Source organism: Rutilus rutilus, assembly GCF_951802725.1.
Source record: "Rutilus rutilus genome assembly, chromosome: 5".
In the NCBI taxonomy this organism is placed as follows: domain Eukaryota; kingdom Metazoa; phylum Chordata; class Actinopteri; order Cypriniformes; family Leuciscidae; genus Rutilus; species Rutilus rutilus.
Genome location: NC_140213.1, coordinates 42,438,824 through 42,454,863, shown reverse-complemented (window position 1 = coordinate 42,454,863; position 16,040 = coordinate 42,438,824). Strand labels below are relative to the sequence as shown.

At 37.0% G+C, this 16,040-nt stretch overlaps 1 protein-coding gene across 1 annotated transcript in view; it reads right to left on the bottom strand.

Annotated features, from left to right (window-relative positions):
* Positions 1-16,040, bottom strand: part of fkbp16 (FKBP prolyl isomerase 16) — a 45,710-nt gene that overhangs the window by 5,771 nt on the left and 23,899 nt on the right. Inside the window, exon 4 of the mRNA XM_084409270.1 lies at positions 1,588-1,805. Coding sequence (XP_084265396.1) covers positions 1,588-1,805 — 218 coding nt within the window. The remainder of the gene's footprint in view (positions 1-1,587; positions 1,806-16,040) is intronic.

The window sequence follows — 16,040 nt, the reverse complement described above, 5'->3', positions numbered from 1 at the left end:
GCCGTTCGTTTACACGACAATGGCATTTTGGGTGCCTGAAAACGCTTCGTGTAAACAACAAAAACGTGAATCTCTGAAGACGATGACGTCATGCACATGCGTATTACGTGTTCAGTCTATAGTGTTTCATCGCCATCTAATGGTACCATCTGGCAGCAAAATACAGGGGTTTTAGTTGTTTTTGTGGATCCGTGTGAATGGGAATCATTTTGACAGTGGTGTTGTCTGTACGCGGAAAACACAAAGGAAAAACGTATCCGTTTTAAGCAAATCGTTGTCATGTAATCGTACCCTTATTCAGGAATAAAAGTGAGCTTCTTTATGAGTGAGTCATTGAATCAATCACTTAACTGATTTGTTTAACAACACTGATTCATTTAGGAATGAAACACCTAGTCTAGTGTTTGTTGCTCAGAGGCTAAGACCAATTGGTCTGTTGCTTTGTTTGGATCCATTTGCAACAGAAACTGATTAGCAATTTAATACCAAAATGTGTCTAAAATGCAACTCAATATAACTTTACTGAACCCTTGTATAAAAGCAACTCACAATCGTGAACGTGTTTTTGCGTTTGGCAGTGGAATGGAAAAAAGCGAGGTCTCGAGGGGCTTTAAAAACCTTTTTAAGGTAAAGGTAAAAAAAAAAGGATCTGTCTACCAAGTGTTTACAGCAAAAATGCGTTCTGTGTAAATGGCCATGTGATGCTGCATAAATATATTATTGATTGATTAAATGCGATTGCTGATTGTGGAAAACATGTTGCCAACAGTAATTTTATTGGATATCAGAGTGACTTCGTGTTCGTCTTCTTACACATAATCTTTTCTCTAAATAATTTATAAAATTTCTGCTTAGTAGGATATGTATATGAATGTAGAAAAATATTGTGTAGAAAATGAAGGAGAGTCTAATATGCGATGCTTGAGTGGTCAGTGGAGACTGTGGCGATGTGGAGATCACTTCTGCATATGTGGTCATTATCAGTCTAATCCAAAGCGGTGCTTTGCACTTTACTGTCTCATTACTGTCAAACGTTCCTCTCAAGATGGGCCAGGCTTTCCAGCAATTACCATGATTAAGGAGGTGGAAATAACATGTAGATTTATTACGTTTGATTAGCGTAGGGTTTAATAAGAGCGTTTCTCAGGGTGGTCACAGCTTGCAGACATGACTGAGCATTCCGATGACATGATTATTGATCAAATAGATTAGCTGAGCTGCTAGGACTGGGCTGGACTGAGAGCTATTACAAGGGTTTTCTCCATCACCACTGAATGATTTATTAGACACCATGAAGCTGATAGAAAAATGATATAGTGTGTGAGTATGGGTTTACTTATGGTATTGGTTAAACAGTAGTTTTTGTAATTAGTAATCAGCTTAGTTTTTATAGTAATATGCAATACATTTTATATATACAATAATATTTATGTATAATACTGCATGTAATATTTATAAATATTCAGTTTTTTTTATTATTATTGAGATCTGTGTCCTTATGCATTTATGTTTCTCCATGTACTGGCTTGTTCCTGATTAATGCATTATGTGACACAGGTGTTTGAAGGGCGCTGTGGTTTGAATTACCCTGTGTGCGTGTCGTAAGCACATCTAAGGCCATGCAGTACGCCTGTGATGCCATGCTGTACTCTTCCCTCTGGAAGTAGAAGTTTCCTCGCTCGCGTTTCTGGTTGCCGATTCGGATCCGGTCGGGGACGGGCAGTGAAAGGGGGTCTTGCTTTTCTCTGAAGCCTAGGAGTTGCAGCTGATACAGGAGAGGTGCCCAGGCTGGTATATCAGGCTCCCTGCCAATAAAACACAAACACAGCGATGAAGCTCCATTCATTCACAAGATCTCAGTCCACTGAAAGAGCTCATTTCCTCACTAGTTGTTGAAAATTAGTCACTGCATTATCTATCTATCTATCTATCTATCTATCTATCTATCTATCTGTCTGTCTGTCTGTCTGTCTGTCTGTCTGTCTGTCTGTCTGTCTGTCTGTCTGTCTGTCTGTCTGTCTATCTATCTATCTGTCTATCTGTCTATCTGTCTACCTGTCTGTCTAGGCCTATCGTGTCTCCCTGATTCCTGGCTGTGTTTATTCTGTACTATAGATACTTCAATTACTGTTAGTCAGTTTTAGAGATGTTGGCAGTTAGTGGAAGCTATTTTTATTCTCTCTCTTTTTAAAAAATATATCTTATTTCGAGTAAGTCTGTTATTTTTGTGCTGCGGTATTGTGGTTGTTTTTGTTTGAGAGAAGGGGAAAGAGAGAGAGAGAGAGGAGAGGGGAATGGTAGAGCTGCTGTTTTGAACACTGGCTGCCTGCTGCCTTTTGAGAGGCAAAGGGCTTGTATCCAGTGTGTGTGCTCTGTCCTCACTTTGCCCAGATCTGAACTCTAGTCCTGGCAGAGGCCTCTTTAGAAGACCATATGCTCTGGCGGATTGAGGCTTGTGTCAAAAAAACAACAACTATTATTTCAGTATTCTTCAGGAAGGTAGAAATGAATGATGACGACATGATGAAAAAAAAACGTTGCTTGCTTTTCTGGTGGACTACAAATTTCTCTGTGGTATTCTTTGAGCATTGTTTTGAATTAACACTGTAAAAAGTTATATCACACACACACACAAATAAACTCTTCCTCAACTGGAAAGACACATACACCGAAGTTAAACTGAATGTTTTATTGAGTTCGACTTTTTTATGTTTGGTTCTTTGGGACTCCAATTAATTATGCGGGGGAGAAAAAAAAACCCGTAATTTAAAAATGTACCTCATAGTTCCTTTCACTTTCAAGTTCCTTTCACTTCATCAAAATATTCAACACTCTAGCATTACACCTCGTAACATTTTGCCTGACTAATTATTCTGATTTTGCCATCTTAGAGAAATTATTAGCCTGGGTTTCCCCATGCTGCCTTGCTCGCAGCACGATTTTATTCATGCTGCTAGGCAGTCTGGACACCATGGACCAGATTTTCCCCTGAAAAAGGGAACCAATCACAGAACAGGGAGGGAGCAGCAAGACGATGACGACACCGAAGCAGTTTGTTTATATCTATGAATCCAACATGGCATCAGACTCGACGTTACCTTCTACCCTCATGTTTATCTTGCACAAACGGTAATATTCGCTAAATGCCATCGTGCACAAATAAATCTTTGACCCATCGTCTTTTTCCTCGTCGAATTTCTGTCACTCTACATACGTCATCTGGTATAATTGAAGCGATTGGTTATGAGCTACGTACAGGCGCATTTGATAGACATTCGTAGCGCCCAATAAACGGCTCTGGGCATTCGTAAACCACGCCTCAAATACGAGAAAATGAACACGTGGTTCCCAGACCAAGTCTCAAATGAGACTTGGTCTGACGTTAGCCAGGCTAAGAAATTATAACAACTTTGCATGAGACCGTGTTGGCTAATGAGGCATATTCTAAAATAATCTAGTGAATATATTGATTTTATTTATATATATGTAGCCTATGTATATATGTATGTGTATGTATATATATATATATATATGTGTGTGTGTATGTGATGGACCAAGTAATCAGTAATTTGTCATTGGAATTCATAGTACAGCCATGATTATTCGTGGTTGTACTATGAATTCCAAAGAAAATACCTGATAACTCGGTCCATTACAAATAGCAAGCATCCCTCTTTCTCTCTGATCGACTGCTCGATGCATCACTTCTGTCACATCTTTTAGCGCATCAATACGTCTGTCAATATTTATCATCCGAGGCAGTGGTTTCAAAATAGCCTCTTGCGAGATCTGTTTCATGTTTTGTGATACATCACCTACAGAACTCATTTCCCATCCACACATGGCAATGATAATAATAATATGTAACCCCATGGATTTTATTCTCTGCCTATACCCAGCATTTGCTGCAAAGAGCTATATAAGATCATGAACTGACAGAGATGTTGTAGGAGCTGAACAGGAGGATCCCAGGGGTCCATGGGATAAACCACCTTTCCCACACAACCTAATCTGGCCTTATTATTTCTCAGTATTTGGTCACACGACTGCACATAAATCAATAGACTGACAAATAAAAGGCCTGAAACTGAGTCAATTCCACTGTGCACATTTATTAAGTGTGTTCTCGTAAGATAAAAGAGGATCAAGCCTGGTGTGAAAGAGTCAGCTAACTTGTCACAGTTTGACGTTCTTCAGCAAAAACATACATGTTTGTACAGCTGGAGTTTTTCAGTACAGTTCATGGTTTTCAGTAAATTGGAGTGTTAATATCAGTCAGCTGGCGAACTGTCAAATCCAATGCCTCTGAAACTAGATAACATGTAACTGTAGGTTTGTGCTGCTGCTTTGTGCAACTTAATGAGATTCACAAAACACACAATTGAACTATTATCAGAATCAGAGTGAATGATAACTCTGTATAATATCGACTGTATTAACACTGAAGACTGGAGCAATGATGCTGAAAATACAGCTTTGCCATCACATGAATACAGTACGTTAAAAAACTGTTATTTAAAATTATAATAATATTTCAATTTAAATAATTATTTGTAACATTTATTACACTTTTTTACACTGTAAAAAATTTCTAACCCTCCCAAATCAAAAATTTCAAGTGACCGATAACATCTAAATTTTTCAATTGGCCCAAGTGAAATTCTGTAAATTATAAAATTAAATTTGCAGATTTTCACTTGGGCCAATTGAAAAATGTAGATGTTATCGGTTATTTTTACAGTGTACTGCATTGTGTATACAGTCTTGGTGAGCATAAAATATTACTTAAAAAAAAAAAAAATGGGACTGACCACAAATTATTTAAATTGTTTCTTTAAAATTATTATTAAATAACTATTTAATTCATCATGTGGCCTTCTGTTTTACCACCCGTTTCATTATGTTAGTTATCAGTATAATTGAAAGTACAAAGCAGATGTGTGTAGTTAACGTATGTTAGTACATTAACATCAGTTCATGAAATATTACTTTATGAACTGCACCAAAATGGCTCCCATAATGTCGAAAACTGTTGTGACCAATTTCTAGCAAAGTATTTTAATGTTAATTTAACAGGATGTTAAAGTGCAGGAGAAGCTTTGCATGTGCGTGTGTGCGTGTGTGTGTGTGTGTGTGTGTGTGTGTGTGGATGCTTGCCAAGCTGCAGTTCAGGGTCCATTTGATCAGTTAACCACTTTGGATAGTATTTGATTGGAAGGAGAGACAGAAGTAAAAAAAAAAAAAAGAATGTTAGGTAAATATTTGATCAATTTTCCATGATCATTGGCAGCTGTTGACGGCCATTGTTGGGGAAAACTCTTCATATAAAACCTTAAGAGACACAGAAGAGTCTGTTTGTGCATACTGAGATTCACAGATTGCAAAAGAGGAAGTGTGTACCATATAAATCCTTATCAGTTTGTCTATATTAAAACCATTGAAGTCCAACTTTTAATGATGGGAGCTTTTCGTCTGTGTCAGTCACATTATTTGTATGTGATATTAGAGCAGATTATAACAATAACACTTCTAAGGTTCGGGTCTCTTCCTTCCCTTCCACAGTGAAATGAGATCCAGTCACTGAACTTACATTGGCGTGCGAATAGGGGTGTAAGGAGATAGCTCTGTTATGTCACCTTATACATATTGCAGCTACATAGTGTATTGACACATTTATGTGTGTATCAATTAAATGAATAGAAAATATAATAACTTAATGTAAATTTTGTTTTGTTTTCTTTATTTTATACTTTTGGTGGTCTACTTGTGAACAATTAATGTTATGAATATATGTTTTCCTGATCAATAGGGTTGGGTATCGTTTTAATTTGAACTATTCCGATTCTTATTGATTTCCACTTTCAATTCCAATTTGATAAAAAAAAAAACGTAGATATAATTCACACTTATTCTAAGTCTAATTGCAAAACATTTCATTATAGCTGAATACCATGAACAAACATCACCAGGCTAAAGAACACTTACACAATGAACTTTTGCCTAAATGGTTTAAAAATACCATATCAAAAACAACTACCTTATAATATACATTTTAAGCATAATTAAAGACAAATGCTCAGTAATTAAAACAGAACAAATGAGCAAACAGTGTAATCAAATGTAAAATAACACTGCACTTTATAAATAAAATATACATTAACAATATAGTTAGTTACAAAAGTTATTCAGTCAAAGAACAGCGAGTGAATTTTCTCTTTGTCTTTTGTTGTTGTCGACGGCAGCAGGAATATTAGGCTGCTGTCACTTTAAGAGTGGCACGGATCCAACATACTGACATGCGTTTTCTTTGTCAACTGTTTATGTTCACTTAAGGCATAATCGACTGTGTTTACAGGGATATTTTGACATATTTTTGTGTGTATTTCTCCGTTCAAGTGCAAAAAGATGCGGAAGAGTTCAGTATCGCGCAATATTCAGTGTGAGAGTCGACTTTCTGTCTTCTTGTGCTTGAATGGTTTAAAGTCATATTAAAATGCACACAATGGAATCAATAAGAAGAATCGAAAAGTAGCCATTCCTGACATTAAGTATTCTATTCCAGAGGGATTCCAGAGGGATTTGTTTTAATCCTGCAGATTTGATCATTTCTTTTGTAGTGCTCTTGTGTGATTTTTATTTATTTCTCTCCCAATGAACAGTTCATCTAAGGTACAGTTTTTGAGTAATTGATCTTTTGGCTTAGTACAACACTTCAGGCTACGATGCACTTTTATTTCAACCCTCTCTGTACAGTAGCTAATCCAGGGGGGGAACAATGCTTACATTCATATGAATGAGAGTTTTCCACAACACAAGCAAAACGGCCTCATATGACCATACACAACAAACATATGCCACTGTAAATATACTTTTCTGTAAGTTAACAGTTAAATGGCTGTGAACCAGAACAGTGCAGTGCAGATCATAACATGCTGGCCAAATTTAGCTAAAGTGTTCACCTCCCCTAATTTCTCAAGAGGTCAAAGTATATTCATTATGTAACATGGCACGCACTGGAACACAGCACACACAGCACACACTGTACTGTATTTAGATCTATCTAATAGGTTAACAACACCAATGAAATGCCCAATCATAACCAACCACTTCCTTCCTTGACCCACTCTGCAGAAAGAAACCGCCCTTGTGCCGCACAAACGTATTCGTTCCTCTGGCCTTGATCCTTTTTAGTTAAGGCTAGTCTTTTATCTTTTAACTTCATATCATTGCAGTAAGAAAAACAAGCCATGCAATGAAAAGTGAAGCCTGGTCTTCGACATTTTGACTTTTTTTCTTTACTTTTTCTGTGTGGAAGTGAGTGTGTATGTTCTTTTTGTGTTTTTTATCAAAGGAGGATCTGGTAACTAAAGAGTCCATCTCCTGTAACCACGACCCTTGCTGTGGCATGACTCGCTTCTGCCTATACTGGACACATTATAAAACAACACATGCTTTTTTTATACACTGATGAGGGCCATGTTATAGCACATAAAAAATGAAAGTAAAATTATTCAATATTTAATTTTAATAACAAATAAATACACTCTAAAAAATGCTGTGTTGTTTTAACCCAATGTTGGGTCAAATATGGACTAACCCAACGTTGGGTTAAAAATGCAATTTAAAAATGGACAAACCCAGCCGTTGGGTTACATTTTTAATGTAACCAATGCAATTTGTCCATTTTTGAATTGCATTTTTGTCCATTTTTGATTTTGTCCAAAATGCAATTTGTCCATTTTTAAACTGCATTTTTTAACCCAACGTTGGGTTAGTCCATATTTGACCCAACATTGGGTTAAAACAACCCAGCATTTTTTAGTGTAATATTAAAAGGGCTATAAATGTAAGAATTGTATGTTTTAATCGCTTTTTTTATTGCCAATTCGGGAACAGCTTGTAAAAGAAACATAAACAAGATCTTCCCCGACAAGGTTTAGGTTGTCTATGAAAGCGAGTTGATGATTTTTATGTGAAGTAATGTTTTTGTCGGGAAAATTAAAAAAGAAGTAACGGTTACGCGGTCTCCCAAAAGCTCATGCCGTTGACATGCAATGAATGCTTATCCAATGTTCAGGATAATGCTGAAGGAGCTATTCTGTACTGTAATGTGTCATGCAAAGAGATTAATTCACACTATAGTCTCACATACATTGCCAGATCTATATAGTCTATAGTCTCAAATATCAAACTATCATAATAGTTTAATTTGAATGACCTCATCTGTCGACAGATCAAACATGATCAGAAGCTATTTTAACTGCTGTTCCCTTTCGATACGGTTCACTCGTACAGCGTCGCTATCTTAACCTTGACACCCTTGGGCCCTTATTCATGCGCCCTGGGCCAGGGCCCCAGAACAATTGTCGTTCCGCAGATCGAAGCACGGCGCGAATGGACTGGGTCTAGCGATGTACAAGTGAACCGTATCTAAAGGTAACATACTTGGTTACTAACGTGATCGAGTACTGCGTCACCGGCTGTGCTTTCAGGCTGCACGACTCTGCGTTCGTCGCTTCAGTCGAATTTACCTGATTCCCTATGGCAGAATGCCGCTTAAATAGTGGGATAGCCCCGCCCATTTTGGCGGGCTTTCTCCCCATAGGTTCGTGCAGCTCTGCTTTTCAGCCATTGGTAATTGGTAACACTTTAAAATGCAATCACACTTTTTTGCAATTCACAATTAGACCCCCCCCCCCCCCCCCAAACCCCCAAAATTGTGCAGCCCTACTTGATTTCTTTCATTTTTTAATGTTCTTATGACTTTCCACTTATACCTTCCTAGTTGATCGCTTAGTTCTGTTGTGACTTGCCAAGCTTGTTAAACACACAACCCTGGGCTGGTCCGCAGAGAGATTGTGTTGTACTGACTGAATTAAAGGCACATTTACAAAGTAGTGCTATTGAGTCTAATTGAGAAGAGGAATTTGCCTAGAATTAACCTCCATGTATTTCACAAACAAAAAATTCAATTCCCCGGATAAGGGAACAAACTCTGCATCGCCTCGTGTTTGCGTCTAAGAAGAGATTACCATATGACGTGACGTGTAATCTTCGGCCAAAGTGCTCCCCTGGCACATTTGAAAGCATGTCTCACATGCAGATGTAAGAAGCCTTTAATGTCGCAACTAATAAGCCTTGCGTTTTGCAGACAAAGCATCCCTATCAGACAAATGGCAGGAATTGGGCTTCCTCTGGGTTGAGCAAATTGACTTTGGGGACACTGGATGATTTCACTTTGATCATGAGTGTGAATCAACAGTCAGGTATTGTGATAATGCTAATTGGTTTCACAGTCTAGGCGTTTAATGGGGTCTGTGATCAGTTTGAAATGAAACTCCACCTGTGAGTCATGATTTGCTGGACCATTTTCTTTATGAAGGCTTGAGTCATTTTTCAATTACACAAGGTTGCTGCTTCCACCTGCTTGCTCTATTTTTTTTTTTTTTTTTTTTTTGACAGATGCAGCTTTTTTTAAGGTAGCTATCACATTAAACGTTTACAGATACAGACACATAGAGACACATTAATATATGGAATTGTGCATGTGATGCAATGCAAATGACTTTTAATATCTATAACACAGTTGTCAGATTCACTGGAAAACACTTTAAGATATGTAGTAGGTCAGATGAGTTAATCATTTCAAGACAGAGGATAATAAAACTATTCCACAAATGACCTCAAGAAAGATCACAAGACAAAGTCTTTAAAAGTCTTTCTGCTTTTGAAACTCAACAGGTCAAAAGGCTTCAGAAGTGTGATTCTGCAACTGAACATCACAGATCTGTCCTCAATTCATAAATCTGTAAAAAGCTCCAGGCTGATAAATGAGATATTTCATAATTCCCATGGTTCGTTGCACATATCTGTTTTCCAGCCAGCATTAATGGGAAATGTGAGTATTTGATGAAGCCCTGAGGACTTGAAACTGAATAAATTTAGGTGGCAGGAAAGGGAGGTAGTTGTAAAGGCCCCGTGTATAAACCCTCAGGGCTGATTGGTCCTCGGGGCTGATTTGAGCACAGAGGAGCCTAAAATGAGAAAGAGGTCCTGGGACTCTCCAATAAAACTGTAGCATGTCCTCTGAAACTCACAATGCTCTGTGCTTTTAGCAAAGTGTGGGACCCAGAAACAAGTCCTGATTGTTCTGCTATTTCCAAAAGATTTAAATATTTGTTATAAAAAAAAAATATTGTTTATAATTTGATTGCCAATACAACACTATTTTTAGGATTTTGCATGAAATCCATTCAAACGAGTAAAGCTAAAGTTTACGTAATCATTTGCATTGGGACTACATAACGTTCATTGGCGTTAATGTAAAATTGCTGAAACTGGGCAGGGGATTTCTAGTTCCCAGCGTGCTTTGAATGTGACCGGATAGGAAGAGCAAATGTTGAAATAACATATTTTATGCGTTTTTGTGCAAAACGAGAAAAGGGGAGACTATTTTAATGAATATTGAGTTATGTTGGGAGTTTTTGTTTTGTTGGAGTTTAAAAGGGATAGTTCACCCTAAAATCTAAATTCTGTCATTCATTTCTCACCCTCATGTCGTTCCAAACCCGTAAGACTCATATTCGGAACACAAATGAAGATATTTTTTATGAAATCTGAGATTTGACAGTCTATACAACTACTTTAAAGCCAGAGAAAGGAAGTAAACCTCAATTTTATGAAGCGACGCAAGTGATTTGTGCAACAAAAAAAAACATATTTTACCACTTTATTTACAAAATATTAAACTACGAAGCACATTCAACGTCTGCTCCCACATCAACAACACATGTGTTGTGGTGCTCTTGTGAACGTGCGTTGGAGATTAATATTTTGTAATCAACATTAGGTTGAGTAATTAATATCAGAATTTTTGGGTGAACTATCCCTTTAAGGGATTTTGGTAAAAAGTCTCTTTCTATTTATCCTTGAACTTCCTGTCACACCAAACGTTGCATTTGGTAAAAGCCGTTACATTCAGCAGGCTAATGTGCACTATTGCTATACTGTTTTTGAAAGAAATAAATACTTTCTTTTCAGCATGGATGCATTATTTGATCAAAAGTGGCAGTAAAGACATTAATAATGTCACAAAGATGTTTAATATAAATAGCCTACTGTTCTTTTAAACTTAAAAAATTCACCGTTTCCACTAAAAATTAAGCAGCACAACTGTTTTCAACATTGCAAATAATAAGAAATATTTCTTGAGCACCAAATCAGCATAATAGAATGATTTCTGAAGGATCATGTGACACTGAAGACTGGAGTAATGGCTGCATGAATAAATTACTCTTAAAAAGTCAAATAAATTTTAAATTGTAATAATATTTTACAATGTAATAATAATTTCAGTAGTAATAATAATAAAGGTCAGTATGTTTGCTTGAACGAGTCTTATGGACTCTATGCCCTTTTAGGAACCTGACAGCTCCCCATCCGCTTTCAGTGTATATGGAAAAGAGCAGCGTGAACCGTCTACAAAATTTCTCCTTTTGTCTTTCGCTGCAGACAGAAAGTCACACAGGTTTGGATAGACATGGGGGTGAGTAAAATATGACACTGAGCCTTTAAGTTCAGCCAAAGAATAATTGTTTTTCACAAGTGAGTGCAAAATGACTGTTTTGGGTTATGCTGGTGCCACAACGTATCACCGCTCATCAGACTCGTTCCTGCTCGGATTCCAGTCAAGGCATTTACTGGACCTTATTTTGGATATGTCTAGGCCAGTCTGGGTAAAAACAGCCATTGTGGTTTTGTGATGGCAGCACATCGGATGGCGTGGAGTTTTCAGAGAAGGGTTTGACACTCTGATAGTTACTCAAACAAGGAGGGGTCAGAGCTTTGGCAGTTGCTATAGAAACGAGACAGAGAGCAGCGTGGGAGACTGTATACTGTGGGAGAACAGATGAGCGTTTCAGGTGACGCTCGCTGACATCAGGAGGGCTATTAAAGGTGGCAGGATTCAGGTCATATTCGTACATATTCAGGTCATATTCTTTGTGTGCTACGTGTGGCACACAGTCAGGTTAAGTCAGGAATGTATCTAGACAATCTCTTATCGAAAATATTATTGATGCTGCTCTAAAAGTAATGTAGAAATTCCGGGTCAAAATATCAGGGGCGTTTTCTCCGAGGAGGCAAGGGAGGCAGTGCCTCCTCAAAAAAACAGGATGAGAAAATAATCGATATTACAAAAATAAAACAATGCAAATATTTAAAAAATACATTTGAAAAGTGTGAAATTCACTCATTTTTATGAAGTAACACTGTCCATCAGAGACACCCACAGGTGAAGTTACAGCAAGGCTTGCCTCCCCTGAGCCCATTGACTTTTAACAGACCCCCTAAAGCGTGCGGTGAGTTTGATGGGGGGTAATTGAGAATGAACGGGGGAAAGTCACGTGAGAGTAAGCAATGCCTCCATCGCGCTATGATTGGATATGATCGGTTATGATTGGATAGGACTGGTTCGTGTGATAAATCCCGCCTCTTGTTTTCGTGCGTGTTCTCGAATTGGGCTGAACGAAGACACAATGATGCCGTTAATGGGAAGACTAATTAAAAAGTAAGTAAACAAATCAGCCACTTAGATATCACCTCATTATGTAATGTCAAAATCAAACTGAAAATGACCTGAAAACATGATGACTGTGGGTTTTTTTAGTGAGCAATCAGCTTGAGGAAATTAAAGGTACACCTTCGTGTATGTGATCAGTGTGTACAAGATTGATGATTGATGAAAATAAGTTGACTATTGAAAAGAAAAGCTGAACATAAGCTCACAAATAATATATAGGCCTATTGTTTAAATTGTTACTGCCTTTAGTTATTATTTTGGAATAAATGTTCAAATGCGTAAAAACACTAACCTGATGAAATTTATTCTTGGTTTTAATAAATAGAACATTACATAGTGTAAAAATACAAAATACAATTGTATTTGGTATCTCTTTTTATGTAATGTTTATTTAACTAGGAAAATCTCTCTCTCTCTCTCTCTCTCTCTCTCTCTCTCTCTCTCTCTCTCTCTCTCTCTCTCTCTCTCTCTCTATATATATATATATATATATATATATAGCCTATATATGTGTGTGTGTGTGTGTGTGTATATATATATATATATATATATATATATATATATATGCTTCCTACAAATTATTTTATGCATTCTGACAGACATTCATCAGACTTGTTTTTATGAAATGGAACTTAATTAAAAGGAACCGTCAGTCCCCAGATGCCACAGTTATTTCTTAGAGTGTTCTTTTATATAATTGATGCCAAAAATAGTTGTGCACTCACTCGGGGTAAAAATCAATGTTTTAGCTTCATCTCTTTGGGACAAATCCGATGCGTTCGCCGGTTGGGGCAGCAAATGCTCGCTGACTCATTGTGCAATCTGTCAGCCAGTCACCTTGTCAGTCTAAATGAGCTGAGTAAAAACTAATAGAGGAAGGAGGTGGAGGAAGAAAAAAAAAAAAGTCGGGCCTCTGACGTCAGATGTTTTTTTCATACGAGTCTGTAAATGATGGAAATGCCCTGCAAGTGTCTCTGAGTGGTTTCCATGGCAATAACCTATCGCTGTACATGCTGGCAATAAAAATGCTATGTAGTAGCCTAAGACATATGTTTGCTAGTACCAAGAGGGAGGACACAGGGTTTTCTTTGTGGAGCTTTGTGAATGAAATGTCACTATTTTTTCTTCTACCGTCGAGACATGAGTTGGTACGCCGCACAGTCCAGACATGGACTTGATTCCTCAATTTAGTGGCGTGTGCGCGTGTCGCTGATGTTTTTCTCGTTTTACTGTTCTTCTGTTATACATTGACAACAAAAGACACAGCCTATTATCTAAGAATGGATCCTATTATCCATTCTTTACACCACAACCATATCTGAACGGGAATTTTGCTTGCCAAATGCTTACGGTAATGTTTGTTTTTTACAAACATTTAAAAAACCCCAAAATTAATAAGTACATTTCACACACATTTTTTAAGTTAATTTCACATATGGAATTAAGTAAACTCACTAAGTTAAGTGAAAGTAACAAAGAAAATAAGTAATTTTAACTTGGCTAGTAAAAGTTTGAGTAATATCTATTTATTTGAAGTTTCCTTTGCAATACATTTCACTCAAACAATATAACATTGATTAGACTAAGTAATTAATACAATATAAATTGTTTTAGATATCAGAAGCTTTGCAACATGTGAACGCAGAGACCTCAATACCTGACAATACACAATGACGGTAACATTTGATGAATCGTTTTTGTGTTTGAATGTGTCATTTTGAGTATAAAATGAACTCCTAATGTCACAAAATGGCAAGTTACTAATCCTAACAACAAAAGCAATGATAAAACAGTGTAAATACAGCTAGAAAACAGTGAAAAATCAACCTCATTAATTATTCAAGGCCCAGTGCTTGATGGGAACACCAGTATCAGAAAAGTTGAGTAATTGAACATTGCTAATCACGCTTTCATGAATTGAGTACTAATATAGAATTTACTTTGATTTTTAAATTCTTGCCTGAACTAACTTTTTCATGTAAATTACATTGTTTTGTTTTTTCCGTAGTATTTACTTCACCACAAAATAATTTTTATCAGTGTGTCCGGGCAGTGAGGATGTAACCAGCAGGGATCAAGGCAGCAAAGTGCGCAGTGCCTGAGGGAGAGCTCTTCTGAAGTGCTCATAATGTGGAGCAGGCTTCTTCAGCCCTTTAAAACACAACTCAATCTCAGCCCTGCGGCCACCGGCGCCAGCTCCACTGCCTGTTTTATAGGCCTTTACTGCTGTATTTGTACGTGCGTGTGTGTATACCGCCTCTCATAAAGGCTTCTTTGAGGGCTGATTACATAGTAATCATAGATGAGGGACATGGATGTATGATGGAGGCTTTAAATATATAGCTGTCAGATTTCATGGTAAAGTGTGACCAAATGGAGTTTAAACCACAACAGATGAACAATAACAAACTAGCCTTTAACTGGTCTGTTGTACATTGCTACAAAGTTGCATTTTCACTGCTGCGCTTCTGCAGTGTGATTTTCTTCTTTTATACAGTCAAATTTTATACAGAGACAAGTTCAAGTAAGCTACTCAAAGGTTGAAGGTGTAAACACTGTGGCTCTGTGGTACTATCAAAACATTGCTCTGTTTGTTTGACCAGTCTCACACAGCAACAGCTCAGCCAATGAGGTGCGTTCGGGCGGAGCTGTCTGTTTAACTGACCAATGAATGGGAGAATGTTCAGAGAAACCTGTTTGATTGCAATCTGATTGTTTGCAGTCTTATTTTACTGTTAGTTTTTTTGTATTTATTAATTGGATTTTATTTTTATATTTTCAGTGTTGAGTTTTATTTTAGTTTTATTTTATTTGTCATATAGCTTTATTTTAGCAACATTTCTAATTTTCATTTAAGTTTTTCATCTAATATTTATATTTTATTTTATTTCAGCTTAAATTAGTCAAAATTAATTATTTTTAATTGTTTCAGTTTATGTTGATTCAACACTGATTCTGCGTCTGAATATGCCCACTTCCTAAAAAATGGTATGTGAAAAACTGTATGCTAAATGAATGCCCAAAAACACAGTATTCATGAACTGCAAAAATAAATAAATAATAATACTCAATGACCCATATTTCTGTTAAGATTCTGAAGTGTGCATCCAAGGGACACCTTACTATCCCATGAGGCAATGGGAGAGAAGTTTTCGTATACATAAATGGCTTAGGAACAGTTGTCTTATGATATTGTAGGTCACAGGTCGCCTGTTTCGCATTTGTCGCCATTGGCTCTTGGCTTGCAGTCGGGGACATTTAATTTAATATTTGCCTGCATTGACACCATTATATGAGAACTGAACTGAGCTGGACGATGGCATCACGGTTTTCTCCAGAGTGGCTATATATATAAATGAACTAAATTAATAACTTTTTTACAACAAAAATTAAACATCACTGAGCTTACTTAAAGGCAGGGTCGGCAGTTTTTTTCCAAAAAATATTTTTTTGATTTTTT